The following is a 25,917-nucleotide window of genomic DNA, read 5'->3' as shown; positions in this document are numbered from 1 at the left end:
AACCCGGTGTTCCTCCGTCCGACTTGTGTGTGTGGAAGAATGGGGGGTGGTACCTGCAAAGACACTCCAATGCTTAAGTTAGCAAGAGTGTGAGCAAGTTGAGAATGTATTGGGACTTAGTGATACCTGAGGGATGTCAGGGTATTTATAGTGGTGAACCAATAACCACCGCTGAAGTAGTGCCACCTTTTTAGGTGGATAACCGTTCCCATATCTTAGGGAGGTTAAGATATGGCTCTATGAAGTGGTTAGAGAGTTTCTAGGGGCAGTTACTCATTCGAATGAGTGTTATCTGCCAGCTAACCCTCGTATCCGACTTCTTTGGAGCAGGTCGTGTTCAGTACCAACTTCTGGGGATGAAGGCTGGTACTGGGGGAGGGCCAACCCCTTTGGGTTGGGCTTCTTTACTTGAATCCAGGGCCCTATTTATTGGGTCAGGGTATGAATATATAGATAGACAATAAAAATATTAAACAATGTGAACAATGAATATATCAGATGTTCAATTCATTAGATGTACGAATAGTTATCATAATATTAAGATTTAGTTAGATAATTTGAGAATGTAGTATGTTTTTACGTCAATTTTAGAGTCCATTGTTCACAAAAACCATGGTCTACCTAGCAAATTACAATAAGGACTTATTTGGTGAGCTTTTAAGAAAAGATTTTTTTTTAGTTATCTTCTTTTAAAAGATTTTATGAAAAAGTAAAATTAATTTTATGTTTTGGTATCTATGTCAAATATTTTTTTATCTATTAATTATATTTGGATATAATAATATAAAAATATTTTTTTTATTTATTATACGAAAAACATCTTTTTTTTTAAATTTTTTTAAAAAAAGATATAAATTATAATTTTTTTAAAAAATATTTTTTTAGTACTTTTTATTTTTATTATTAAAAATTTGCTAAATACACCAAAAAATAAAAAATATTTTTTAATTAAAAAAATCTTTTTTTATTAAAATAATAACGCTAAAAACACTAAAAAAATGGTAGCGGAAAGTGGAATGTGAAAATACAAAATAGTGTGACGTGCAGAAAGCCGTGGGCGTGCGGGGGGCTGGGCATAAATATCTGATAGTTGAAGGCGTCATCGTAGATATATTTTTTCTTTTTTTTACTTTGCCTCCGTACCGAAACCACACTTTACTATCACCACAACGCATAGCGGGCGCGCACCCATCCGCTTCTCCCTCTCCTCTCAAAATTGAAAAACCCTAACCTGGAGGCCATCCACTGCAAACCTACCGATCCCTAATTCCGTCTCATCATCAGAGGTAAAATAAAATCCCTTTCGCCCATTTCAACCCTTCTCCGCCCCCAACAGTCTCTATACCCTCTCTCCAATTCAATTGTACAATTTTATTTCCTCTTTATTCTCTCCCTTTCGATGTTCTGTTTTTATTCTGCTGAGAATTGAAATTGCTGGCTGAATTAGCTTAATTTTAGGTCTTCTATTCACCTTTCAGTTTTATTGTTGTTCCTTATTTTTCGATTATTTTATTGCCGCAGATTGAAAATGAGTAGGCGTGGGAGCAGAACAGTCTACGTTGGGAACCTCCCTGGTGATATTCGTGAAAGAGAAGTAGAAGATTTGTTTTCAAAGGTACTTTGCTATTTTCATTCTTCTGGAATTCTGGTAACTGGTAAGTTAGGGGAGGCAAATGCCCGTCGCTGAATTAGAATAGGTTCTTGTGGAAGTATTTGGGGATTTCTGATATGAAGAAGTTTACTGTAGGTAGGAATAGGATCTTGGATGTATTCTTGATGTCAATAAATTGCTAATTCCATATCCAAGTAGTGTAGTTTCCCTCTTATTCAAGCGCAGTTAATGTTTTGTGCATGTCTCGGTTAAGTATTTTACTTCTTTCTCCTTTGTTTACTTATAAAATTCACTTTTCAGTATGGACATATAACTCACATTGATCTCAAGGTTCCGCCAAGGCCTCCTGGCTATGCATTTGTGGAGGTGAGCTTGGAGTAATGTAGTTTGACACAAATTCCCTTTCTTTTTCCCCCTTTATTCTAATTGAGTAATGATTCATGCAGTTTGAAGACTATCAAGATGCTGAGGATGCGATTCGAGGGCGTGATGGATATGATTTTGATGGCCACCGCTTGAGGGTTAGTTTTTGCTCACAACAACACACTTACAGTGATCATATTGCAAATGTAATGACATCTATAAAAAGTGGCGTAGCTGCATTGTCTTGTTAATGTTATTTAAAATTGTATCCTTATAGGTGGAGCCTGCACATGGAGGGCGTGGTCATTCATCTTCGAGAGATCGATATAGTAGTCACAGCAACGGTCGAGGTGGACGTGGGGTATCTAGGCGCTCGGAATATCGTGGTGTGTAGACTGTTGGTTCCTGTATTAGTTGTTTTTGAGAATTTGATATGCTTCTAAATTTACTTTCATATCCCCTGCAGTTCTGGTCACTGGATTGCCCTCTTCTGCTTCATGGCAGGATCTTAAAGTAAGCTATTGTGCTTATTTCATATCTGTCAGATATTTGGGGGGCTTAGATAATCATTGTTAAGAATGCAGGATCACATGCGAAAGGCCGGGGATGTTTGCTTTTCCCAAGTTTTCCATGATGGAAGAGGTACCTATACATTCAAATAAAATGCTTCTCCTAATTTTGAGTTTGTCTTTTGGGGTCCAGTTCTTCATTTCTCTTTCCTTGGTTTTCTTATAGAAAGTGGCATTTAGCTTGTAGAAGAAGAGTCTGACATTATTTTAATCAGTCATTCAAAAATCTATTCAAGATTTATGGGGTTTTATGGTTGGTTTGCAGGAACTACTGGGATTGTGGATTACACAAACTATGATGACATGAAATATGCTGTAAGTTACTTGTTAATTCTTAAATATATGGGTTTATCTAAATGCAAATGAACATATTTATGTTATATTGTCATGAGTTTTGCTCTTTGATATCCTCATATCCCCAATAAATAGCTTATATATTTGTTTTGTTTAAATGATTATTTGTGTTTCTGCAGATCAAGAAGCTTGACGACTCTGAGTTTCGGAATGCATTTTCCAGGGGCTATGTTCGGGTAAGACCTAAATTTGATATCCAGAAAACTTTATATTTTTGTCCAGTGAATTCTCCTTCTGCTTCGATTTTTTTCCCCTTATACATTTTTCTCTTTTATCTATGTAGGTGAGGGAATATGATTCAAGGCGGGATTCCTCTAGAAGTCCTAGTCGTGGCCCATCTCATTCTAGAGGAAGAAGCTATAGCCGCAGCCGCAGCCGCAGTCGTAGCTACAGTCGGGGCCGGAGCCCAAGGTCTGTCCAGCATGTATTTTAGATTCCACACGAATCCTTGTTATATGTTAGATTCATACTTGAATCATTACTTTTTGTCCTTCCTGCAGCAAATCTCCAAAGGGGAAGTCTTCACCACGGTCACCAGCTAAATCTCCACCAAGATCTGCTTCCCGTTCTCGTTCAAGATCAAGGTCTCGTTCTTTATCAGGGTATGCAATCTCTTTACTTTGTATACTTTCTGTCGCTTAATGTCATAATGTGTTGATGCCTTGATGGAAAGCTTTTAAAGTATCTTTTGATTGATACTGTTGTTGGTCATCTCAGTTTCTGGAGAACCCATTTAGACCTTTTTAGTTATGTTCAAGGACCAAAGCTCTCCATCCATCCTTTTGGGTCAGATAAGAAGGCATTATTATTATTATGAAATTGGGGGGAACGTAGAGTAATAAAGGTTCTGGTAATTAACCAAATATAAGTAATTTAAGATGGAGTTTTTAAATTCTAGATTAACAATTTAGTTTCAACTACACTGTCCCGCTGAAGTCAGTTGTCTTCACATTCTGTTATTTGTGTTGATGATAAGCACCAAAGGCCGGAACTTGTCCATTCAATGCCTATCTTTTATTACTTGTAAAAGGCATGGGATCCTGTGCCAAGAAAATGTTAACTTTTCAATTGTTCATTTTCCCACACATACCATTGCCTTTTTCCCATGCACCCATTGTCAGTTTTCCCTTCATGGTGTGCTCGTGTGGTACCTGGCTAAACATGCCTCCTAGTCAAGGTGTTCACTTTCACTTTCCTTCGTTTTTGTGAAAATACATTTGTTTTTTTTATTAGATATGGATACTTGCGGCAAACTGGAAAATGGAAATTAGGAACTTGGTGGGATTTGGTTCAATTGCGTGCAATTCAATTTGTTGTAGAGGTATGATGTTTTTTAGATGGGAGACTTTGGATACCCTCATAGTACATTTGTTCTAATGCTTTTAGCATGTAAATGTCCATGGGTGCTAGATTGGGAACCAAGGAGATCATGGATTGCTATTTAGAGCTGGATGTCTTGTGTATTAAGGCAATTGGGATTTGGAAATCATCTCCAATGAGCAATAGGGACAAATTTCATTAAAGTATGGACTTCAAGATTTGCCATGCCAATAGGACGCCCTATCTGGATTCTCTGGATTTTGTGGTGCAGTAGGGAAGATTTCTTCTCTCTAGTCCACTGGTGTCGTACTCTGTGATGCTTTATTCATATTTGTTTTCCATCTTATTATTAGCTTAGAATGTCTAAAACTTCCTTTTTGGCACTGTTCTACTGTTATATATTTTACAATTTTGTTCTTTTACCCTCTCTTGGATATGTCAACTGTGACTTGGGAGAGGCATCAAGGCTGTTGGATCAAATTTGATAAAGGGAACTTGTGGGTTTTAAATTCTATTGTTTCTGGAACTTTTGCAGATCACGATCAAGGTCTAGGTCTCCATTGCCTGTGGTGAGTAAATTCTCTTAAACTCCCTGATTAAACGTTGATCTGCTTCCTGCCTTTAGTCTTACCGCAGCACAGTATGGTAGGTATGCTTGGTTTTTTGAGTCAAGCCAAGCATGAAGACTTCGACAGTTGAGGTCTTGCTTTTCTGAAGGAATTTTATGACTTCTAATATAGTATTTCAAAGTGTTGGGGTAGTGGGGATCCATATATATGGCGGAAAATGTATTTTAGGTTTTAAATAGTGTATGGGATACTGATCCTTGTTTTTCCTTTCCGTAATTGATTTTTTTATTCCAGCGTAATAAAAGCCCAAAAAGACGCAGTGCTAGCAGGAGTCCAAGTAGAAGCAGGAGCAGGAGCAAGAGTTTGTCCCGGTCTGTTATTTCTCTTAAATGATTTTGCCTTCCGTAGCTACACTTTCTAGTTTCAAATGATTGTTTGGCGATGGATGCATCCTCAACAGTGTTTGAATTTTTTGCAAAAAAAAAAAGAGGATCTAACTTGTCTCTGTCTGGGCAGGTGAATTTTGACTGTTATCAATCTTTACAGTTGAAGAAGTGGGTGAAGGTGAATGACACAGAAGCTTTTCTATTTGAATTGACAGTTTCATCGAGAGCACCTGCTTGGTTAAAGTTGTTGATTCAACTCCTTTGAATTAAACGTTAGAGTTTTTCCATGTCATTTATTTGGAGAATTTGATGATTGGACCTAGTTTTTTTTTAGTAATAGACTGTTGAATATCAAATTCCCTGAATCTATTATGATTGTACTTTAACATTATTCATGCATGAATGTTTGGCTTGGTCACTCTATCTTCTGTGAACTTACTGCTCAGTTCCCACTTTATTTTTAGGGCACCAAAGCTTTACTATTTCAGGACCGGTTTAACGTGGGATTTCCCCCCTATACCAAAACCAAACACCGAAATGGATAAGGCGTTTACGATATTTCATTATTTTCCTGGTTCAACATAACCTCCAAATGAAGTCCATCCTTAAAATAAGTCGTTGGACACCCGATTAGTTAGCATTCGGTTCTGTTGTACACAATGGTGCTTAACTGAGTTTGTCTAAGCTAAATTGGTCGAGAGATTCATGATTTCATCATGCGGTTAGTGTTGCCTTTGAAGTTATCCTGGAATCACTTGTGCTATGTCCTTTGTGTTTTTGGTAGTGGTGTTTTTACTTGGATAAGCACGTGGTTACGTGGTTGGCGTGGAGTTAAAGAATAGGCATAGACGAATTTGAGGTGGTAGTTGGACGTGGGGGACAAGTTGATTGTCGTAACGTCCCAATAAGCATACATGATGTGAACTTGACGAGCTATGTGGTGGCTCCTCCCTTGCGTGGTTGTATTTTCATGTCATATCATGTGCTGTTTTCTTCATCGAAAAAGGACCGAACCTCACTTCTCCTTTCCCTCACTTGTGGCCTAAATTCGCTTTTGCGTCATGAGCCTCATCCTTATTCTTTGAATTGTTTCGCCATCCTCACCGCACCCCTTGAGCTAAAATGATTAATTCCCAAGTGGCTGTACAAGTAGGGGTGGTAACGGGGCGGGTTTTTGCTCTACCCAACCCCGCCCCGCCCTACAAATAACCCGCATCAAACCCGCCTCGTCCTATCCGCGGGTTGTAAAATGTTAAACCCTAACCCGCCCCTGCGGGTACCCGCTCCGCCCCTATAATTATTAAATCCAACAAATAAAATTAAATTTTAAAAATTATATAACCACCATTTACATACATAATATAAATTAAAGTAAAAATTTATATATATTAATCATTTTATTAATTATGTTATATATGTTACATATATTATATATTAAAAAAATATATATTTACATATATATTATATATACCGGGCGGGTAGGGGCGGGTTTAACCTAAACTCGACCCCGTCCCGCCCCGTCCAAGAACTCGCCCCGTTAAAATCCGTCCCAGTGCGGGGGCGGGTAGTGGGTAGAGGCGGAATGGGTACCGCGGGTTCGGGTAGTGTTGCCACTCCTATGTACAAGAAGATGAAAAATGACGATGATCCTAATTATTTATGTTTTTGAAAATAGAATAGAGATACGTGAATGATTGGTTGGCGAAGAGAGAGGTAAAACAGTAGACGTAGATTAGTGTCCAAAAAATAGAAAAGAAATTGGGGGAGAATTAAGATATATTTAAAAAATAAAAAAATGTAGTACTACTTAGTTAATAAGGCAAATTTAAGAAGAAACAGATGAAATGAGAATGATTCTAATAATTTATGTAATATAGTAATGAGATACGTGAATGATTGGTTGGCGAGGAGAGATGTAAGAGGAAATGTAGTGTCCAAAAAGGCAAAAATAGAAAAAGAAATTGGGGGAGGGGAATGCATTAATAAAGCATAAAAGTGTAACACCTACACGTACACATTTGCTACAAATCCAATCCCAATCCCATTCCTTTGGATACAGAAAATGAGTTTGAAGGCGAAAATGTTCGGAGCCTTGAGCGACGATATAATCCTCAAGATCTTCCACACTCTGGAAGATGACCCTCGCCACTGGGCAACACTCGCTTGCGTATGCACCAGATTCTGCTCCCTCATCCACACCTCCTGCTGCAAGTCCCTCTGCCACCGCACTATCCCCTCCGATCTCCTCCCCTCTTCATCCACTTCCACCGCCGCAGATTGGGCCTTTCTCCACAAGCTCTCCGTCTGCTGCCCCGGTCCCATCCACGCTGGCCTCCTCCTCGAAACCTCCGACTTCGGCCTCCAACGGGAGCTCGGCCCAGACCTCCCCATCACCCTCGCCACAGCACCCGCCGCCCCTCCCATTCCCTCCAACGACGTTGTTTCCTCTGACTCCTACTGGTCCCTCTACGACGACCTTTACTTCGACACCGTTTACAATCCCTCCGAGACCGAGACCGAAACCGAAACCGAGTCCGCATCGCATCCTGTAGAGTCTCAGCAAGCGCCGTTATCGTCGGTGGTTGAGAAGAAGGAGTGCAACAAGAGGAGGAAAGTGTGCAGATCATCGCATCTGGCTTCAGGGACTCGGAACCTGAGCAGAGAACAGGGGAGCAAGCTTCTTGCGAGACAGTTTCGGCATGATTGGCTGTACATCTGTGAGTGGCCAGGGTGCGTCCACGTGGAAGAGAAGAGGAATTACAGGTTGTTCAGAGGTGTGTTCAAGAACTTCAAGAGGAGCAGGGTGTGGAGGACCATCAATGATGGAAACAGGAAGAGGATCGATCTTGGTTGCGCCTTCTGTAACTGTCATCAGACTTGGGATCTGTTGTCTGCGTTTTGTTTGAGGAGGGGCTTTGGCTATCACGATGATGGTCAGCCTGTTGTTCGAGCTTTTGTTTGTGAAAATGGCCATGTCTCTGGTGCTTGGACTGATGTCCCCATCTACACTTAACTTTACTCAATTCACTTCTTCAATGGATTAGAGTAGCATTGTTTCCTAATTCCTATGCCCTTCAACTTACCCTTCATTCTTCCTTCTTTTGTTATTATATTGAATCGATATATTTTAGAGTTGTTCAGATGCATGGGACCCACTAGTCTTATGTCATATTTCAGACGGATTCATAATTATGGTGCTTGTAAATCTCTCTCTCTGATCCTCTGTTCCCAACTTTGTTTAACAAAATTCTGTCTTCGTTTTCCATGATTCACGACCAGATGAAAGGTATAATCATCATAGTTCCACTTTTTACATTTTTTTTGGATAAACAACGGGCCAAAAACACTCAAGAAAAAACAGACGACACCGTAATTACTCTAGAAAATATGATTCTAAACGAATCCTGTTCCGTTCAGCTTCCGTCGAGGTATATGTCTCCGGGCGAGGCTGCCTGTCTTGGGGAAGAGCTATGCGTCGCCTTAGGGATGGTCCTTAGGGTTAACCTCGGCGTTGCGAAACACAGTGGCGAGAACACCTGCAAAAAGCATTCCGACGCTCAAGTCAGAAAAGTATTCGAAATGAGGTGAATAAGTAAAAATGAGAGTGTATTTGTGACCTGCCTCCATATGAGTTGCTTGATTTATTTTTATAGACAAGGGGAGGGTCTATGCTTTTGGGTTTGTTCCGATATTCTTGGTGAGTTCCGTTTGTTAGTAACGGGCTGAAGATAGAATCTAACTTGCGTGTGACTGTGACCAAGTTACGTTTGGAGTCTACTCTTGGTACCGAGATATTTGGTCGGTTAGGTGAGAAGGTGATCGCCGAGATTTGAGGGGTACACGTCATAGCCTCCAAGCTTGTCCGTCTCCATGTCTTGGTTGACGGGCAAGTTTATTATTGTTTGGTTGTTCTCGGCCTGGGTATTTGTATCTTGGGCTTTTTCTATGTGTCAAAAAATTGGAAGAGTTATAGGAAATACATAGGCAGTATTGGTGGGAAGTTTTTAAAAAAGTGTTGTGAATCGTGCTTTCATTAATTATCCCTTTTTTGGCGTTTGGGTTTTCAAGGCTTGGGGTGGTTACGTTATTTGTTTGCCCACTAAGTTAGTGGGTTATAATAATTTCTGCTGCATTTTTCGACGTTCTACTTCTTCGAATCTTTTCTTTTTGTTTGACCTACCATGACTTCCAAAGATTAATGTTCTTTTCTGTTTTATCCTTTTTTCTTTTTCTTGTAATGGCGAGGGAAAAAGAGAAAGAGAAATTGAAAGCCGTCGAGGTTAAGGAGGATGATCCATATCATTGGGTGCATGATGATGTCAGGACCCGTTCTTCGTCCTATACTAGTGTTGACTCATTGCGGGAATTGGATGGGTTAAAGTTTGTGAAAAGTGGCTCTGGTTTGTCGATTGATCTCCTTCCTTGTTCTGGTGAAGATAGGGTCTGTGAGAGGAGGGGTGACTGGCAGTACTTTTATATGTACACGCAATGTCTAACCGAGTTGCGTGTTCGCTTTCCTTTTTCTGCCTTCGAGTGTGATGTGTTGACCCAGCTTAACTGTGCACCTTCATAGTTACATCCAAACTCCTGGGCATTTCTTCGTGCCTTTCAGTGCCTGATGGAGTTCCTATCTTTCCCGTGTTCCTTATCGCTACTTTTTTTCTTTGTTTCAGTCGAAAGGGGTTCGTAAGGGTTTGTGGGTTTGTCTTAGCAGTTTCCCTGGCCGTTCCCTTTCCCTGCTTTACAAGTCTTCTTTTAAGAATTTCAAATCCCTTTTTGTTAAGGTTCGTTCTGTGGAAACTGAGTATCCTTTTTACCTGGACGATGAACTTATCGAAAGGTTTCCTCTTTATTGGTGTTCTAAACCAACTCAAGTCCTTGAGGCTACTGAGCGGAGTGAGGAAGAAGATTATCTTTTAGATTATTTGATTGAGTGTTTTGCTGACGGGGTGTGCTTGTCTATCCCCGAGCTTTTGCATTTGTATGATTCTGGTGATAATGATGGCTTAAAAGCTTATATAGGTAAAGTTATGTCTTTTATCGACTGTGTTTCATGTTGTTGAGTTTCCTAATATGCTTGGTGTGTCTGTAGGTGGACGGGTCCCTCATCTTGATCCTAATCAGTTCCAATCGTTTTTGAAAAAGAAAAAAGAGAAGAATGTTGGAGGTTCTGGGGTTCTAAAGGAGGATGGTGGGTAGGCTGCTCAGCCAGTGTCTTCGCATAAAAGGAAAAGGGGTGAGACTGATAATTCTCTGGAGGTCATCTCGGAGGCCGATCAGGAGGTTGTGGGTGGCAGTAAACCTGTGTTTGATCGCCAAAGGAAGCTTCACGGTTTCATTCCTGGGACCAGCCCTCATTCATTATGGAGTGACCAGTTTCCTTTTGCCAAGTTGTCTGACAAGGTATCTCAGTATCCTGGCGACATACTTATGACACGCCGGGTTGGTATGGAGGGACTTGAAAAGTTTGTTTAGGTTGCTTTATGTTTCTGCTGACTTCTCTTTTGTTGTTTCTTTTGTTATACTGTTTCTTACTTTGGTGTTCATGTTGTAGATTGTCGCATCCCGTTTGATGTGTGCTGGTCGCACGGCCGAGCTTATTGGTGCTGAGCAGCAGGCGGCTGTGGATAAGGTTGCCGACTTAGAAAAGTCATACAAGGTTAGGGTTGCTGAACTGGAGAACTCATCCAAAGAAAAAGATGATGCTCTTGTCACTGCTACAGCCAAGATGAAGGAATCTGAAGAGGAGGTACTCCGTTTAAGGGATCAGGTTCGGTTACTACAGACTAAGATTAAGGAGAGTGATATTTCTAAAGGGAAACTGACTTTGAGGATCCATGAGTTGGAGGAAGATGGAATGGAGATGTTTTCTTCAGGCTTTAATCGTGCTGTCAATCAGATTGCATTGTTAGCTCCTGGTTTTGATTGTGACCAACTTGATGTTACTAAAATCGTGATTGATGGTAAGTTGGTGGTGGATGGAACTGTGGAGGAGCATGATGAGAATGTGTCTCCGTCTTGATTTGGACATGTTTATCCTTTGTAATGAAAAAGACTCCTTTTATTTTGTCCTGACCGAGTTGTGGTCATCTTTACTGTAATGTTGAATGTTTGGTGTTTTGTTTTGAACTCGTAACTTATGTTTAACCGAGGTTAGTTTGATAGTATTGCTTTTGCGTTAGACTGGTCTATGGTTAGAAATTTTTGCTTTTGAAGAGTAGAATGTGCTGGATAAATGAATCATCAACTTTGTTGGAATGAGATAGGTAAATGGATAATCGATCTTGTTAGGATGAGATAGATAAATGAGTAATCGATCTTGTTAGAATGAGATAGATAAATGAGTAATCGATTTTGTTTGATTTGGGCGTCCGGCCTCGTTAAAACCCTCCTTAGGAAAAACCCTTCCTTTTTTGGGAAAAAACTCTAAGGGGGAAAAAGAGTACCTTCATTCGCGAAATGTACATTTCATGATCTATACAACTTTAGGGAAGAAATATTCTAATTTCCTGAAACTGGATTGCCTTGTAGTGTTTGGAGCTGGTAAGCCCCCATTCCAAGCACTTTGAATATTCGGAATGGTCCCTCCCAGTTTGCGGTGAACTTTCCATGTGAGGGAGGTCGTCTGGCTTTTTCTGTTCGTTTGAGGACTAAATCGCCCTCGTCGAATGTTCTCGTAACAACTCTCTTATTGTGCTTTCTTTCTGCCAATTGTTTTCTGGCTCTCTGTTTAATGGCAGTGATTTCTCTCTCCTCCTCAGCCAGGTCCAGCTCGGCGCTTCTTGTGTTGGCATTATGTCGTCATATAGTTCGGTTCGTAAGGTGGGAATGCCGACTTCGACGGGGATGAGTGCTTCCGTCCCGTAAACTAGTTTGAAGGGCGTTTCACCCGTGGTGGATTGTATTGTTGTGTTATAGCTCCATAGTATTTCTGGGATTAGCTCCGCCCATTTTCCTTTGGCGTTGTTAAGCTTTTTCTTTATTGCCTGCAATATAACTCGGTTAGCAGCTTCGGCCTGTCCATTGGTCTGTGGGTGTTCGACCGAGCTAAAACGATGTTGTATGCTAAAGTTATTTAGAAATGATGCGAGTTTATTATCTGTAAACTGTCTACCATTGTCTGAGATTATTTCCTTTGGTATTCCAAATCGGCATATGTTGTTTTTCCATATGAAAGATCGTACCTTTTCAGCGGTTATTTTTGCCAGAGGTTGTACTTCTATCCATTTTGAGAAATAGTCTATTGATATTAAAAGAAATTTTACCTGGCCTGGCGCTACTGGGAACGGGCCGAGGATATCGAGCCCCCATCTGTAAAAAGGCCAGCTTACCTCCATGCTATGCAATACTTCGGCTGGTGTTGTCGCTACCGGGGCGTGCTTCTGACAGTTGTCACAGGTCTTGACTTTGGTTATGCAATCCCTTTTCATGGTCGGCCAATAGTATCCTGTTCGGACGATCTTTGCGGCAAGAGCTCGTCTTCCGATGTGGTTTCCACACACGCCCTCATGAACCTCGTCCATTACCTCTTTTGCTTCGTCCTTGTCTAGGCATTTTAGCAATGGTTGTGAGAAACCTCGCCTATATAGTTCTCCCGCTATGTTTGTGTAGAGACTTACTTTTCGTTTGAATTGTTGCGGGTTAAGTTCGTCTCTGGGTATGATTCCTGCATTGATGTATTCAAGGAAAGGTGTTCTCCAGTCGTGGAGGTGATTAATGCTCGTTATAGATAATAGTTCAATGCTGGGTTTTTTAAGTGTGAGTTGTGATAATGCCAATGTTCGTGTGTCTGTTCTAGTGGCAGCAAGTTTAGATAGTATATCTGCTCTAATGTTTTTCTCTCTATGCACATGTAATATTATGAACAAACTAAATTTTGAAATGAGATCCTTTGCCTTGAGCCAATACCGCTCGAGCAAGGGATCTTTTACCTGGAATTCTCCTCGGATTTGTTGAACCACCAAGAGGGAATCACAATATGCTGTCAGGCTATGTGCTTGGAGATTGAGGGAGAGCTTGAGCCCTGCTATGAGCGCCTCATACTCGGCTTGATTGTTACTCGCTAAGAAGTGGAACTGGAGGGATTGCTCGGCTATCACCTTGTCTCCCTCTTTCAGGACTATTCCGGCTCCGCTGCCTTCTCGGTTTGATGCCCCATCGACGTGTAACTCCCAAGCCTTGTTATAGTGGTGCTCGTCAGGTGTGAACTCGGAGACAAAGTCTGCTAGGATCTGTGCTTTTAGGGCCGAGCTTGATTGGAATTGGATATCGAACTCGGAGAGCTCGACAGACCATTTTGTCAATCGTCCAGCTAGTTCTGATTTTGTCAGTATCTGCCTTAATGGTTGGTTTGTTCTTACGATTATTGTGTGGCTCTGAAAATAATGTCCGAGTCTTCTTGCTGTTGTTACTAATGCTAAAGCCAACTGTTCTATTCTCGGGTACCATTGCTCTGCTAGTTGCATGACTCTACTGACGAAGTATATTGGCTTTTGTATCTTTTCTGTCTCAATGACCAATGCTGAGCTTATAGAATAATTGAAAACAGATAAATATAAATATAAAGGTTTACCGATTTCTGGTCTTTGTAATACTAGTGGTGATGACAAGATAGCCTTGAGTTCGGTGAATGTTGTCTCGCATTCTTCCGTCCATTCAATTTTTTTGTTCTTTGATATCGTCTGGAAGAAGTGATATGATCGGCTTGATACTGTTGGCAAGAACCGTGATAGTGCGGCTACTCTTCTTGCTAATTGTTGGACTTCTTTCATTGTTTTGGGGCTTGTCATGTTAAGTATTGCGTCACATTTTTTAGGGTTTACTTCGATTCCTCGTGAGGTTAGCATGAATCCGAGGAACTTGCCTCCTTGTACCCCAAAGGCGCATTTCTCTGGGTTCAGTCTCATGTTGTAAGCTCGGATCTGCTCGAAAATTTCTGTGAGGTCGTTGACGTTAGGATTTTTGTCAGTAAAGAATTTTATAAAAACAGTCGCGTTGTAGATATAGTCTCTAAACCAACAGAAATCCCTTCGTACAAACATTTTGGTTGTCACAAGTAACAAACCCCTTAATAAATTGATAACCGAAGTATTCAAACCTCGGGTCGTCTTCTCAAGGAATTGCAGGGAGGTATATTCTTATTATTGATTATGAGTTGTAAATTGGGGTTTTGGAGTTTGGGCAATGGGCACAGGTATATTTTCAAAGCAATAAAATAAATAAATAACTGTAAAATAAACTCTTGGCGAGGTATGAAGAACTGGAATTCCTATCCTGGTTATCCTTATCAATTGTAATGAGAATTGGATTTTTCTCCCACTTTGTTAACCTCTAACTATGAAGGTGAGTTAAGTGGATGAATTAATTTTTTATTCCTCAGATCCTAGTCTTTCCTTGGGAAAGGCTAGAGTTATTGGAACTCGAATTAATTCTTGAAAAATTCTAATTTTCAGTCAACAATGAGTTTGATAACTCAAGTGTCTCCAATGACTCAACCAAAGCCAAAAGGGAAGAGAATCTACTTGAATGAAAATAATTTGAATACATAAATTAAAGAGAGCAATCGTAATTCTGAAATACCTCAATTAGCATTAATTCAAAGAGTAATCTGTAACATAGAAGAATTTATAAATAAAATTGGGAAAATAATAAAAAGAACATTGAACCTGGGATTGAGAGTCACTCATAAAACTAAGAGGAATCCTAAATCCTAATACTAAGAGAGAGGAGAGAACCTCTCTCTCTAAAAACTACATCTACTCCTAAAATTGTGAATATGAAAGCTTATCCATGTATGGATGCGTTTCCCCACTTTATAGCCTCTAATTTGTGTTTTCTGGGCCGAGAACTGGGTCGAAAATAGCCCAGAAATCGCTGAAGATGAAATCTGCCACGCTGGTTTTTCGTCACTGCGACGCGTCCGCGTAGATCACGCGACCGCGTCCTTTAGCATCAGGGAAACTATGGCATATTATATATCAAATCGAAGCTCCGGACGTTAGCTTTTCAACGCAACTGGAACTGTGTCGTTTGGACATCTGTAGCTAAAGTTATAGCCATTTGAGTGCAAAGAGGTTAGGCTGGACAGCTTAGCAATTTCTCCAACTTCTTGTATTCCTTCCACTTTTGCATGCTTCCTTTTCATCCTCTGAGCCATTCTTGCCTTGTAATCTCAGAAATCACTTAACACACATATCAAGGCATCTAATGGTAATAAGAAAGGATTAAACATAGAGAACTTAAGGCCAAAGAAGCATGTTTTCAATCAAAGCACATAATTAGGAAGGCAAATATAAAACCATGCAAATAGTATGAATAAGTAGGTAGAGAGTTGGTAAAATCCATTCAAATGAGCACAAGATAAACCATAAAATAGTGGTTTATCAGTCGTCACAGTGGGATCTTCCTTGTGTTGTTTTGGCGACCATATCGTTGACGTAGATTTTCATGTTCCGACCTATTTGATTGCGGAAGATCATGTCCATCAGTCTCTAGTATGTTGCACCTGCATTCTTCAGACCAAATGGCATTACTTTGTAACAAAAATTTCCATGTTCAGTTATAAAGGCTGTTTTGCTCTGGTCTTCTGGGTGCATGAGGATCTGGTTGTAGCCAGAATATGCATCCATGAAGCTTAAACTTTTAAAACCTGATGAATTATCTACAAGCTTGTCGATACTTGGCAAAGGGTAGGCATCTTTAGGGCATGCCTTGTTCAGATCTGTAAAGTCGACGCACATGCGCCATTTACCTGAATTTTTCCTTACCATTACCACGTTTGATAGCCATGTGGTGAAGCGGATCTCTTTGATGAATTTGGCACTGAGAAGTTTTCTGGTTTCTTCTAAGGCTGCCTTTGATTTTTCTGCCCCGAGGTTCCTCTTCTTCTAAGCTATAGGTCGGATTGTTCTGTCTGTGGCGAGTTTATGGCTAATGATATTTGGGTCTATACCTGGCATGTCCGCGGGAGTCCAGGCGAACAAATCGGCGTTGGCTTGTAGCACCTTTATGAGTTCCGATCTTTTATGTCCCTGGAGAGCTTGGCCGATGTATGTGTCTTGCCCTGGCTTTGACATCAGTGGAACTTCCTGGAGCTCGTCTGCAGGTTGGGGTCTTTCCTGAGTGTCTCCTCTGGGGTCAAGCTCTGCCAGTGACAATACCTCGTTTGTGCTGTGAATTGCATTGACCTCTTGTTGAAGTTCTCGTCCTATGGCCGACCTCTTTAAACTTGCATTATAGCACTGCCGAGCTTGTTGGCGGTCTGAATGGAGTGTAGCTATCCTGCCATCCTGTGCCTGAAATTTAACACATAGATGAAAAGTGGATACTACTGCCCTGAACATGTTCAGAGCAGGCCTTCCGAGAATAATATTGTAAGGACTTGGGCAATCAACTATTAGATATTGTATATCAATAGTTCGTGATAAAGAGTCCTCTTCCATTATTATTTTTAGCCATATGTAACCCTTGATCAGGACTCTTTCTCCAGAGAATCCTACTAGTTCTCCGGATGAGGGTTGCATGAGTTTTTCAGATAATTTCATTTTTAGGAAAGTAGAGTAAAAAAGGACATCTGCACTATTACCTGGGTCCAAAAGGACTTTTCTTACCAGTAACTCGCTTGTTTGGATGGAAATTACCACCGGATCGTCCAAGTTTGGTGCTGCCGAACATATATCTGCCTAGCTGAAAGTGATGTTGAGGTCGGGCGCATCTTTGTTGTTTTGTGGTGCTGTTCCTTCGATTGCTAGCATTGCGCGGTAGCTTCGTTTTCACGCCAAAGTTGTTTCACCTCCCCCGGCGAATCCTCCGGATATACAGTTTATGATGCTTTTTGGTGGAGCGTTGTTTGACCATTTGTTGTCCTCCTTGTGTCCTGGAGCTTGATGGCGTTCTTCTCGGTCCTTGTTACCTTCTTTGTGCTTTCTTCCTTCGATGTATTTATCTAGGAGGCCTTGCCGAGCCAATCTTTCTAAGAGGTCTTTAGCTATCACGCACTCGTCAGTTGTATGTCCGTACTTCTGATGGAAAGCGCAGTGTTTGCTTTTGTCGACAAATCACTGGTCTTGGTAGTTCCCCGCCCTTGCTGGAGATTTTATGATTTTAGCGTTGAGTATCTCTTTAATTATCTTCTCCCTCTTTGTGTTGAATCTGGTGTAGTTGTCAAATTTTGGGGTGAGTTTGAAGGGTTTTCTGGAGTCTTTGATATTTACCGACCTTGTCGTTCTGTCTTCCTCCCTTCTAGGTTGCTCCTTTCTGTTCTTTCGGCTTCGCGAAGCTCTTCAATCTCCATCTGTTCTGCTGCCCTTTCTCGAAATTCTTCCAATGTTTTCGGCTTAGTTACCGCGATTGTCTCTCTGAATTTTCCGGGTCGGAGTCCGGCCTTCAAGGCATGCAGGTGGACAGCAAGGTCCAGATCGGGTATCTCCATTGTTGCTTCTGTAAATCTGGTCAGATAATCTTTCAAGCTTTCTTGGGGACCTTGGCGGATGGTGCCGAGGTAATCTGATTCGTGCATGTGTATCCGTGCTGCAGCAAAGTAGTCTATGAAGGATTTTGCCAGTTCTTCAAAAGAAGAGATCGAACCTGCAGGTAATTTTGAAAACCAAAGTAGCGCAGCGCCGTCAAGGTAAGTAGGGAAAGCTCTGCAAAGAACATGTTCATTGTTAGGGCCATTAAAGAACATCATAGATTGAAATTTCTTAATATGAGCTCGGGGGTCACCAATCCCCTTATATGGCTCGAGTGAGGAAGGCAGTGTAAAATTTTTTGGCATCTGGTAGTTGGTGATTTCTTCCGAGAACGGGTTGTCTAAGGTCAGTTTCTCCTTCGGTGGGTTGACACTTAGTAGGTCTGCGTCGCCTTTTCCTTTGGAACCATTCTCCTCACGTTTACTAGCGTTGTTTTGGGTGGATAGTTCAGCAAGGCTTTTGACTTCTGCTTGCAGCTCGGCCATCTGGGCCATGAGTTCGGCCTGAGTGAGTTAGTGAACTCCGTTATCGGCCATGTTGGAAGGTTGGGAAACCCTGCGTAGAAGAGAAATACAAAGTGCAATATAGAAAAAATAGTGGGGTTAGATTAACTCTCGGCCCTATGGTGGGCGCCAGATGTTTCGTTCAGCTTCAGCCGAGGTATATGTCTTCGGGCGAGGCTGCCTGTCTTGGGGAAGAGCTATGCGTCGCCTTAGGGATGGTCCTTAGGATTAACCTCGGCGTTGCGAAACACGGCGGCGGGAGCACCTGCAAAAAGCACTCCGACACTCAAGTCAGAAGAGTATTCAAAATGAGGTGAATAAATAAAAATGAGAGTGTATTTGTGACCTGCCTCCATATGAGTTGCTTGATTTGTTTTTATAGACGAGGGGAGTGTCTACGCTTTTGGGTTTGTTCCGATATTTTTAGTGAGTTCCGTTTGTTAGTAACGGGCTGAAGATAGAATCTGACTTGCGTGAGACTGTGACCAAGTTACGTTTGGAGTCTACTCTTGGTACCGAGATATTTGGTCGGTTAGGTGAGAAAGTGATCGTCGTGATTTGAGAGGTACACGTCAAATCCGTAAAGAAATTAAGAGAAATATAAGAAGACAGAAATGTATATATATATATGACATTTATATTGTAAATCATATTCATGTAAGGCCAGTTTATTGGCACAAGAATTTTCTTCTTTAAACTCATGGTGGAGGCTCCAACTCCTCAATTTGATGCAAAGATTTCGGATGGGCTAGACCAAAATTTCCAAAAAATGAAAATCAATTTGAGTAAATTTTCATCTCTACATGAACGTTCAGCGCCAGATCTAGTCCCAAAAAGATGTCCTAAAGCTTAGTAAACGCCACTATACAAGTGTCAAAGTTAGCACAGTGCTGCTATAGTGCTATGACATCTTTTCCTCCTTTATAGAGCCATCTAAATTAATTTAATGGATGGGGTTTGGGGCGGCTAATCCACCTGTTTTTCCATAAAGTTAATTACATTTTTCTTTATCTAAAACAATTCAACTTGGGTCAAGTTATTGTCTTTGGCTAAATAGAAAACTAGTTCATGAATCTTACCATCATTAAAGGCTCTATCTCTTTTAAAAATGAACTTATTATGATGAAATCATAGAAAATTCTTAATGATAGCGAAAAAAAAGGACTACAGGATTTCTTTCTTTAATGTGGGACTGAAAATAAATTCACCAATAACCAAAAGACCAAGGATAAGGAGAAAAACTTATTTGACCTCAGAACCGTTCTTCAAACTCTCATGTTTTATCACCGATTTCTAACCGACCAATGAACCAATTCATTTCAATAAATTTGAATTGGATACCATCTAGCAATAGTGGTAGGTCTCTCTAAAGTTAACCTATGATAAGAAAAAATTTTTTTTGAGGAAGAATGTACATGTATGACTTTTTTTTAATCCTTTTTATTATTTTGGGGTTAATAGTCAAATTCGTCTTTAAAAGATTACCTATTTTTTAAATTAGTCATCAAATGACTTTTTTAGTTATATTAATCCTTAAAAAATAAAACGTAAGTCAAATTTGTCCTTCCGTTAGTTAGATGATCACGTGTCACCAGATGATTGATTGACGTGTTAGGTAAAATTATTTATAATCAAAATAGTTTTTGAAAGTCTAAACGTAAATTATTTTCATCCCTAAAATTTTTAAAATTAATCAAATTAGCTTTTATATATATATTTTTATTTTTTTATAATATTAAATTTAAAATATTTTTTGATAGTACTAATTTTAATATTATTTTTAAACCTTAATAAATAAAATTCTCTTTACATAAAATAATAAAAATAATTAAATTATTATAAAATTATATTGTCATTTGTATTTTAAAATTTTACCATTTCAAATTGTAATTTTTTTATAGTGGCATTTTTTTATTTAAACGAATTTATTAAATTATTGTTGATTATATATTTAAAATTTTAATATTTTAAATTTCACTAAATAATATAGTCGTTATTTTAAAATTGAAATCATTTAAATTTTTAAAATTATAATTTTATTATTATTTAATTTATATGGTAGCATTCAATAATTAAAAAATCAAATCGAATCACTTGTTGAATCTTAATATTTTAATATAAAATACTTATATGATAGAACTCAAATTATTGTTGAATCTTAATAATTAGTATATAACTAGCATATACTAAAAATTTTACTATTTTGAATTTCACTAAATAAATATAATAATTATTTTAAATATTTTAATCTTTTATTCGACAAGTGATCTCATAAATCGGTTTTTAAATTATTGAGTTCTATCATATAAATTGAACAATAATATAAATTATAATTTTAAAAAATTTAAAAGATTTAAATTTTAAAATAATTATTATATTATTTAGTGAAATTTAAAATATTAAATTTTAAATATATAATCAACAATAATTTGATAAATTCGTTTAAATAAAAAAATGTCACTATAAAAAATTACTTTAAAAAGGTAAAATTTTAAAATACAAATGACAAAATAATTTTATAATAATAATTTAATTATTTTTATTATTTTATGTACAGAAAATTTTGTTTATTAAAATCTAAAAATAATATTAAAATTAATGCTATCAAAAAATATTTTAAATTTAATATTATAAAAAAATAAAAAAAATATATATAAAAGGACTAATTTGATTAATTTTTAAAATTTTAGGGATGGAAATGACTTATATTTGGACTTTCAGGACTATTTTGATTATAAATAACTTTTTTACATGTCAAGTGACACATGACGTACTAGGTGTCACTGACCTGACATGTCATCATCTAACTAACGGAAGGATAATTTGACTTACATTTTATCTTTCAAGGACTAATATGACTAAAAAAATTATTTAAGAACTTATTTAAAAAATAAATGATCTTTTAGAGACGAATTTTACTATTAACCCTTATTCTTTTATATTAAAAGGCATCTATAAGAAGTAAGTAAGGATAAAATTATAAAAAGGTTTATTAATATATTACAATCATAACCCCACCCCTTCGTGAGACTTGCAATTTTATATTACTTCAACTTCAACGTTAGCTTTAATTTGAACACATACATTGATTGTTCTAAAAAATAGAAAGAAATAAAATAAAATAAAGTACAATATATGTGTGTATGACTAACAAGAAAAGAAATAACATTTATCAAAATATATATATGGGAGGGAGAAGAGGGGAAGTGGAAAAAGTCCAATGTATACAACACATCCTACATGCATATATTATTTTCTGAGTTCTATCTCGGAAATACAAAGTAAATTGAAGGAAGCATATATAGAGTGAAGCATTATGATTTTCTTAAAGAAAACATGTCTCCCCTTGAGATGAATATATTATACATCAGTGCTTGGTTTTGGGCTTCTTGACGATCATGACAGTGCAATGAGCATGATGAGCACAATAGTCACTCACACTCCCTAATACAGCTCTGCAACCTCAAAGGAAACTCAATCAGCACACAGCTTTTCATACTTCATTTCAACATACTTTCATAAAACAAGCGACAGATGGTGTACCTTTTTATAGCTCCGTAACCATGGCTACCCACCACCAATACCGAAGCGTGGTGCTTCTCCACAGCTTCACAAAGAACATTTCTTGGATCGCCTTCTACCACTTCCACAATTGCATCATTCACCTAATCATCAAACAAAGATATTAATTATATTGTCATCTCACTGTATTCAGCTATCATCTGCACATTAGGATTAATTTAATTAGTTAAGAATAAAGTACTACTTTAGATTTTTAGTCTCCAGTACTTAGAATAAATTCTATTATTATTCCTAATATTTCAAACGTCCTATTTCTTTTCCAAAAACAATTAAACAGTTTTAATGTTGTTCTACGGTTAATTTTGACGTTAATAGTTAACGAAATGAGTGATGTAGACGTTAATAACGATACTAATTAAGTCATATCTTATTTCATGTATTAAAAAATGTAACCAAAACCTTCCTGTAATACTTCTTCTCTTTAATTTTTTTGGTTCAAAATCCCAAAGGAAAAGAGTAGGGGCAGCAATTTTATTGAATTTTGGCCAGCATGTAACCAACAGGAAAAGGTGAGCCATTGGATGAAATCTCACACCAATAAATTATCATTGATGGCTATTTGATGACTACTAATCACAAAAATTGCTGGCCCCTAGCATTGCTCAATCCCAAATTCTAACAATCAATCCTTCAAAATCAAAGAAAAAACTTTTATATTAGTGATCGTTAGTAGATTAATTTTATTTATATACTGAAATCGAATGCTATTGGCTTTTCAATATGCGACTTGTTTATGTCAAATTTAATAGTGAGACAATATTAAACATGCTTAAAACTTTTTTGAATTAAAATATGATATTTAAAAATTTTTAAGATTAAAATACAACGTTTCAAACATTGGAAATTAAATTAAAATTTGGATCTAAATATTAGGAACAAAATAATACATTTTTCATTAGTTAATTAATTACTTACAGATTTGTTGATGCAGAGTTGTTTAGCTTGTTCTGTGACTCTGGCAGCAGTCCTTTTAATATCGGCTTCCACCATCGGAAACACCTCAGGGGCTCCTACAACTACTTGAATTAGTACGTATCTATATGCGTATACGTATGTATACGTATGCATGGATGGATATTCGAAAATACATACGTACATACCAGGGCCTATGATGCCAACAGCGGAGGTAACAGAAGGCTTGGCAAAGACGATAACGAGCTTGAAGATGGGAGTGGGAGAGGGTGTGATCAAGTGGTCGAGGGTCCATTCAAGAGCGTAGGTGCTGTATTCACTGTCATCCACACCAACCACCAACACCTGCTTCTCTCTTTCTGGAACCTTCTTTGCGCAGCAACTTGCCATGGCTCTGATCTCTCTGCTTGCTTAGTTATTGCCTCCGATCCAAGTTAAAATAGTGTGTTATTAGTGGCGCAACTGGCTTGGTTGATTCGAATTCCAAGGTAGCGTAATGCTTATATGATTGGCATATGAATCGGGTTCATGAAAACTACCCTCCACTCCACGCTTTATTCCCGATTCTACATTCTTCTCCTAACTCCTCTGCTTTCTTATACTGACATTTGTGTTTACGTGAATGATTAAAAGTTTCATTAAGTTACTTAATAATTGTATTATTTTATGCTTCGTTCTGTGTTAGGTATGTGTTGTTAAACCTAAACAGGAAAGGAATAATCTGGAGCTTCGGATTCTAGACATGTCCACAGACCTTCATATAAAGGTCTCATACTCTTATGTATGTAATAGTAATCACTTGGTCGTTTGGCAAACATTCCTTTTTAAAAAGAAATTCTACCAAATCCCTATTCCTCAATAAATGCTTCCATAATCTACTTTTCCATGCCTTGTTTTTTGTCTTATAACTTTTTTTTTCAATAAATTAGACCGTTTTCAAAAACTCACACACAATTTACCACTTGAACTAAAGCCTCAGCGTCAGCTGCCATTCTTTCTTTCTTTCAAAAACTTTTTTTCCCTCGTTCCTAGTCACGTATAGCACAACTCCAGAAAGAAATCCCTTAAAATATAAGTGGCCCATAAATAAATAGGTTTTTTGTTAACAGAGGCCCATAAATACTATTAATGGATTCATAAATATACGGAATATGAAGCCAGATCAGGGCCAAAATAAAAAGAAGCCAGCTATACCCTATTATTTGAAGTTTTGAACTTGTCATTACAAGCTGAAAACACATGTGGTGTCAAGGACTTCTTGAATTTTTTTCCCCTGAAATCTACGAGTGCATTATTTTTATTTTCTGTTTTTATTTTTATTATTTTTTTTAAATTTTATAAAAAAAATAAAAACAAAAAACACAATTTTATTTTTACTGTTTTTATTTTTTTATAAAATTTAAAAAATAAAAATAAAAAATAAAAAATAAAAACACAAACAAAATACACCTAAAATTTCTGGACTCAATACCAAAAAAAATAAAAATTTCCTGACTTAAAAAAAAAGAAAAAAGGCCTACGAGTTTACGAATTTTGTAATAAAGAGTTGACGTATCCTATTTAGAATTGACTTAGGTGGGGACCTAAAATCAGGATCTTAGTGGTCTTTTAAAATAATATAAAATATAATGTAAAATGACTATCTTGTACTTATTTTTTTAGCAAATTTTTTATTTTAATAAATAAAATAATTATAATAATTATTGAAATAAATAATTTAAAAATATTTACCAAAATAAATATCATTCTCTTATTTCTTTGTATATATCTCGTTTATAATATAAACGAGATATATATATTTATAAATAATTAAATATAATTTTTAAAAATAATAAAAAATATTAATAATTTAAATTGGATCAAACTCTTAAAAATAGAACATTTTAAATAATAGGGAAGATGAACGATTTTAAATAATAAGAAAGATAATCAATCCATTTTAAATAATAAGAAAGATGTGGAGAAGATAGTTTAAACCCTAGCAGAAAAAGAGTACGTACTCCGTACTCAGAGAGAATGAGAGAAGGAGAGAAGGAGAGAGCGGGAACGAGTGTTTGAGGGCAAAACACAGGGAGGATGGCGGCCATGCCGTCGGAAGAGATAAGGGGGAGAGTGTGTGGGTGGGGGTGCATCCGGTGCCAAGGAAGGTTTTTCATGAGAGGGTTTTTCAAATCCTACAAAGATCTCCTTTAGAGATAAAGTCATTAGTCCAGAGAAATCGAAGGCGTTTGCACTTGCAGGATCTCTATCTGGGGATAGTATAGCCACGGTGGTGGGCAAGCAGGGCGATTCCCAACCTCCATGTGTAAACTTCACTGAAGAAGCCAAGCTTTGTTTGGCAGAGCCTTATCGAGAAGCTTTAGTGATCAAGGTTCTTGATAAAAATTATAGTTACACATCTCTTTCACACAAGTTTCGGATGGTTTGGCGCATCAAATGTGGCTTTGATCTGCTTGATGTGGGGTTTGAGTACTTCATGGTAAAATTCGATGCATGTGAAGATCGTGAGAAGGTCATGCTTGGTGGCCCGTGGTTGATTGAGGGGCACTATGTTGCTGTAAAACCGTGGGATATAGATTTTCGGCCATGTGAGCAATCCTTCGGGTCTACGCTTGTATGGGTTCGAATTTCGGGACTCCCAATCTGGTGCTATCAGGAACAGGCCATAATGCGTATTGCTTCTGCAATAGGAGTTCCCATCAAAGTGGACTTAGCCACTAAGTTGGCTGAGAGAGGACGATATGCCCGAGTATGTGTTCAAATAAATTTAGGACTGCCAGTGATCAAGCATATCATTGTGGAAGGCGTAACTCATGTAGTGGAGTATGAAAGTTTAAATTTAATTTGTAACTCTTGTGCACGTTATGGTCACGATATGGCACAGTGCTTGGATAGAGACTCTAGGGAAGGAAAGAGTGCTGATTTCGATGCCACCAAGCCACGGGACGGTACAAAGGCAGTGCCACATCCTGAAACCAAAATTCACAATTCAAATGAAGTAGAACCTAATGTGGTAGGTGGCGTTACTGGCGAGAATCCTGCATCGAATTTGCAAGAGGATTTGGAGGCTAATAATTTGGAAGGAAATAATGTTGAGGAGGCTTGCATGCATGATGAACCAGGCTGGGAGCAAGTTGTGAGGAAAGGTAAAACCAAGCTGGGTCAGAAGCAATCTAACAAGGTCCAAAGAGGCATTCAATCCAGAACCGATTCGGGTAGAGTAATCAGGCCCACCATTCACTTCTCTCACACGAATGGATCCAGCTCCTATCGCGCT

At 38.2% G+C, this 25,917-nt stretch overlaps 4 protein-coding genes across 11 annotated transcripts; 3 read left to right on the top strand and 1 right to left on the bottom strand.

The window, feature by feature from the left end:
• The first annotated feature begins 1,055 nt into the window (after positions 1 to 1,055).
• Positions 1,056 to 5,591, top strand: LOC112756399 (serine/arginine-rich splicing factor SR34B). Of its 6 annotated transcripts, XR_011873449.1 has the most exons (16): positions 1,056 to 1,286; positions 1,522 to 1,615; positions 1,913 to 1,978; positions 2,059 to 2,133; positions 2,253 to 2,361; positions 2,442 to 2,488; positions 2,560 to 2,617; positions 2,810 to 2,859; positions 3,018 to 3,074; positions 3,182 to 3,309; positions 3,399 to 3,500; positions 4,132 to 4,219; positions 4,309 to 4,519; positions 4,754 to 4,787; positions 5,082 to 5,158; positions 5,304 to 5,591. XR_011873449.1 is itself a non-coding variant. In XM_025804990.3 (14 exons), exons 2-14 carry the CDS (start codon positions 1,529 to 1,531, stop codon positions 5,305 to 5,307), a joined length of 894 nt encoding a protein of 297 aa, XP_025660775.1. In that variant the 5' UTR covers positions 1,056 to 1,286; positions 1,522 to 1,528; the 3' UTR covers positions 5,308 to 5,591. The 6 variants fall into 6 exon arrangements, 2 of the variants coding, with proteins under 2 accessions (XP_025660775.1, XP_025660776.1); XR_011873451.1 differs by lacking the exon at positions 4,132 to 4,219; XR_011873450.1 differs by lacking the exon at positions 5,304 to 5,591 and having other exon boundaries at positions 4,309 to 4,493; positions 5,082 to 5,155.
• Positions 5,592 to 6,184: 593 nt separating this feature from the next.
• Positions 6,185 to 8,378, top strand: LOC112758579 (phytochrome A-associated F-box protein-like). Its single transcript, XM_025807286.3, has one exon. The coding sequence runs from the start codon at positions 7,236 to 7,238 to the stop codon at positions 8,184 to 8,186; it is 951 nt and encodes a 316-aa protein (XP_025663071.1). The 5' UTR covers positions 6,185 to 7,235; the 3' UTR covers positions 8,187 to 8,378.
• A 73-nt stretch (positions 8,379 to 8,451) lies between these two features.
• LOC112758580 (uncharacterized) lies at positions 8,452 to 11,356 on the top strand. Of its 2 annotated transcripts, XM_072219247.1 has the most exons (3): positions 8,936 to 10,195; positions 10,266 to 10,648; positions 10,728 to 11,356. In XM_072219247.1, the coding sequence occupies exon 3, from the start codon at positions 10,746 to 10,748 to the stop codon at positions 11,193 to 11,195; it is 450 nt and encodes a 149-aa protein (XP_072075348.1). In that variant the 5' UTR covers positions 8,936 to 10,195; positions 10,266 to 10,648; positions 10,728 to 10,745; the 3' UTR covers positions 11,196 to 11,356. The 2 variants fall into 2 exon arrangements, with proteins under 2 accessions (XP_025663073.1, XP_072075348.1); XM_025807288.2 differs by having other exon boundaries at positions 8,452 to 10,576.
• Positions 11,357 to 21,304: 9,948 nt separating this feature from the next.
• LOC112758618 (universal stress protein PHOS34) lies at positions 21,305 to 23,425 on the bottom strand. 2 transcript variants are annotated; one of them, XM_025807332.3, is made up of 4 exons: positions 22,829 to 23,425; positions 22,644 to 22,738; positions 21,690 to 21,811; positions 21,305 to 21,601 (listed from the first exon to the last, which is right to left on the bottom strand). In XM_025807332.3, exons 1-4 carry the CDS (start codon positions 23,028 to 23,030, stop codon positions 21,514 to 21,516), a joined length of 507 nt encoding a protein of 168 aa, XP_025663117.1. In that variant the 5' UTR covers positions 23,031 to 23,425; the 3' UTR covers positions 21,305 to 21,513. The 2 variants fall into 2 exon arrangements, with proteins under 2 accessions (XP_025663117.1, XP_025663116.1); XM_025807331.3 differs by having other exon boundaries at positions 22,644 to 22,744; positions 22,829 to 23,382.
• Positions 23,426 to 25,917: the final 2,492 nt, after the last annotated feature.

The sequence above is a fragment of the Arachis hypogaea genome, chromosome 16 (genome assembly GCF_003086295.3).
Source record: "Arachis hypogaea cultivar Tifrunner chromosome 16, arahy.Tifrunner.gnm2.J5K5, whole genome shotgun sequence".
Classification (NCBI taxonomy): domain Eukaryota; kingdom Viridiplantae; phylum Streptophyta; class Magnoliopsida; order Fabales; family Fabaceae; genus Arachis; species Arachis hypogaea.
This window is presented reverse-complemented; position numbering and strand designations above follow the sequence as displayed.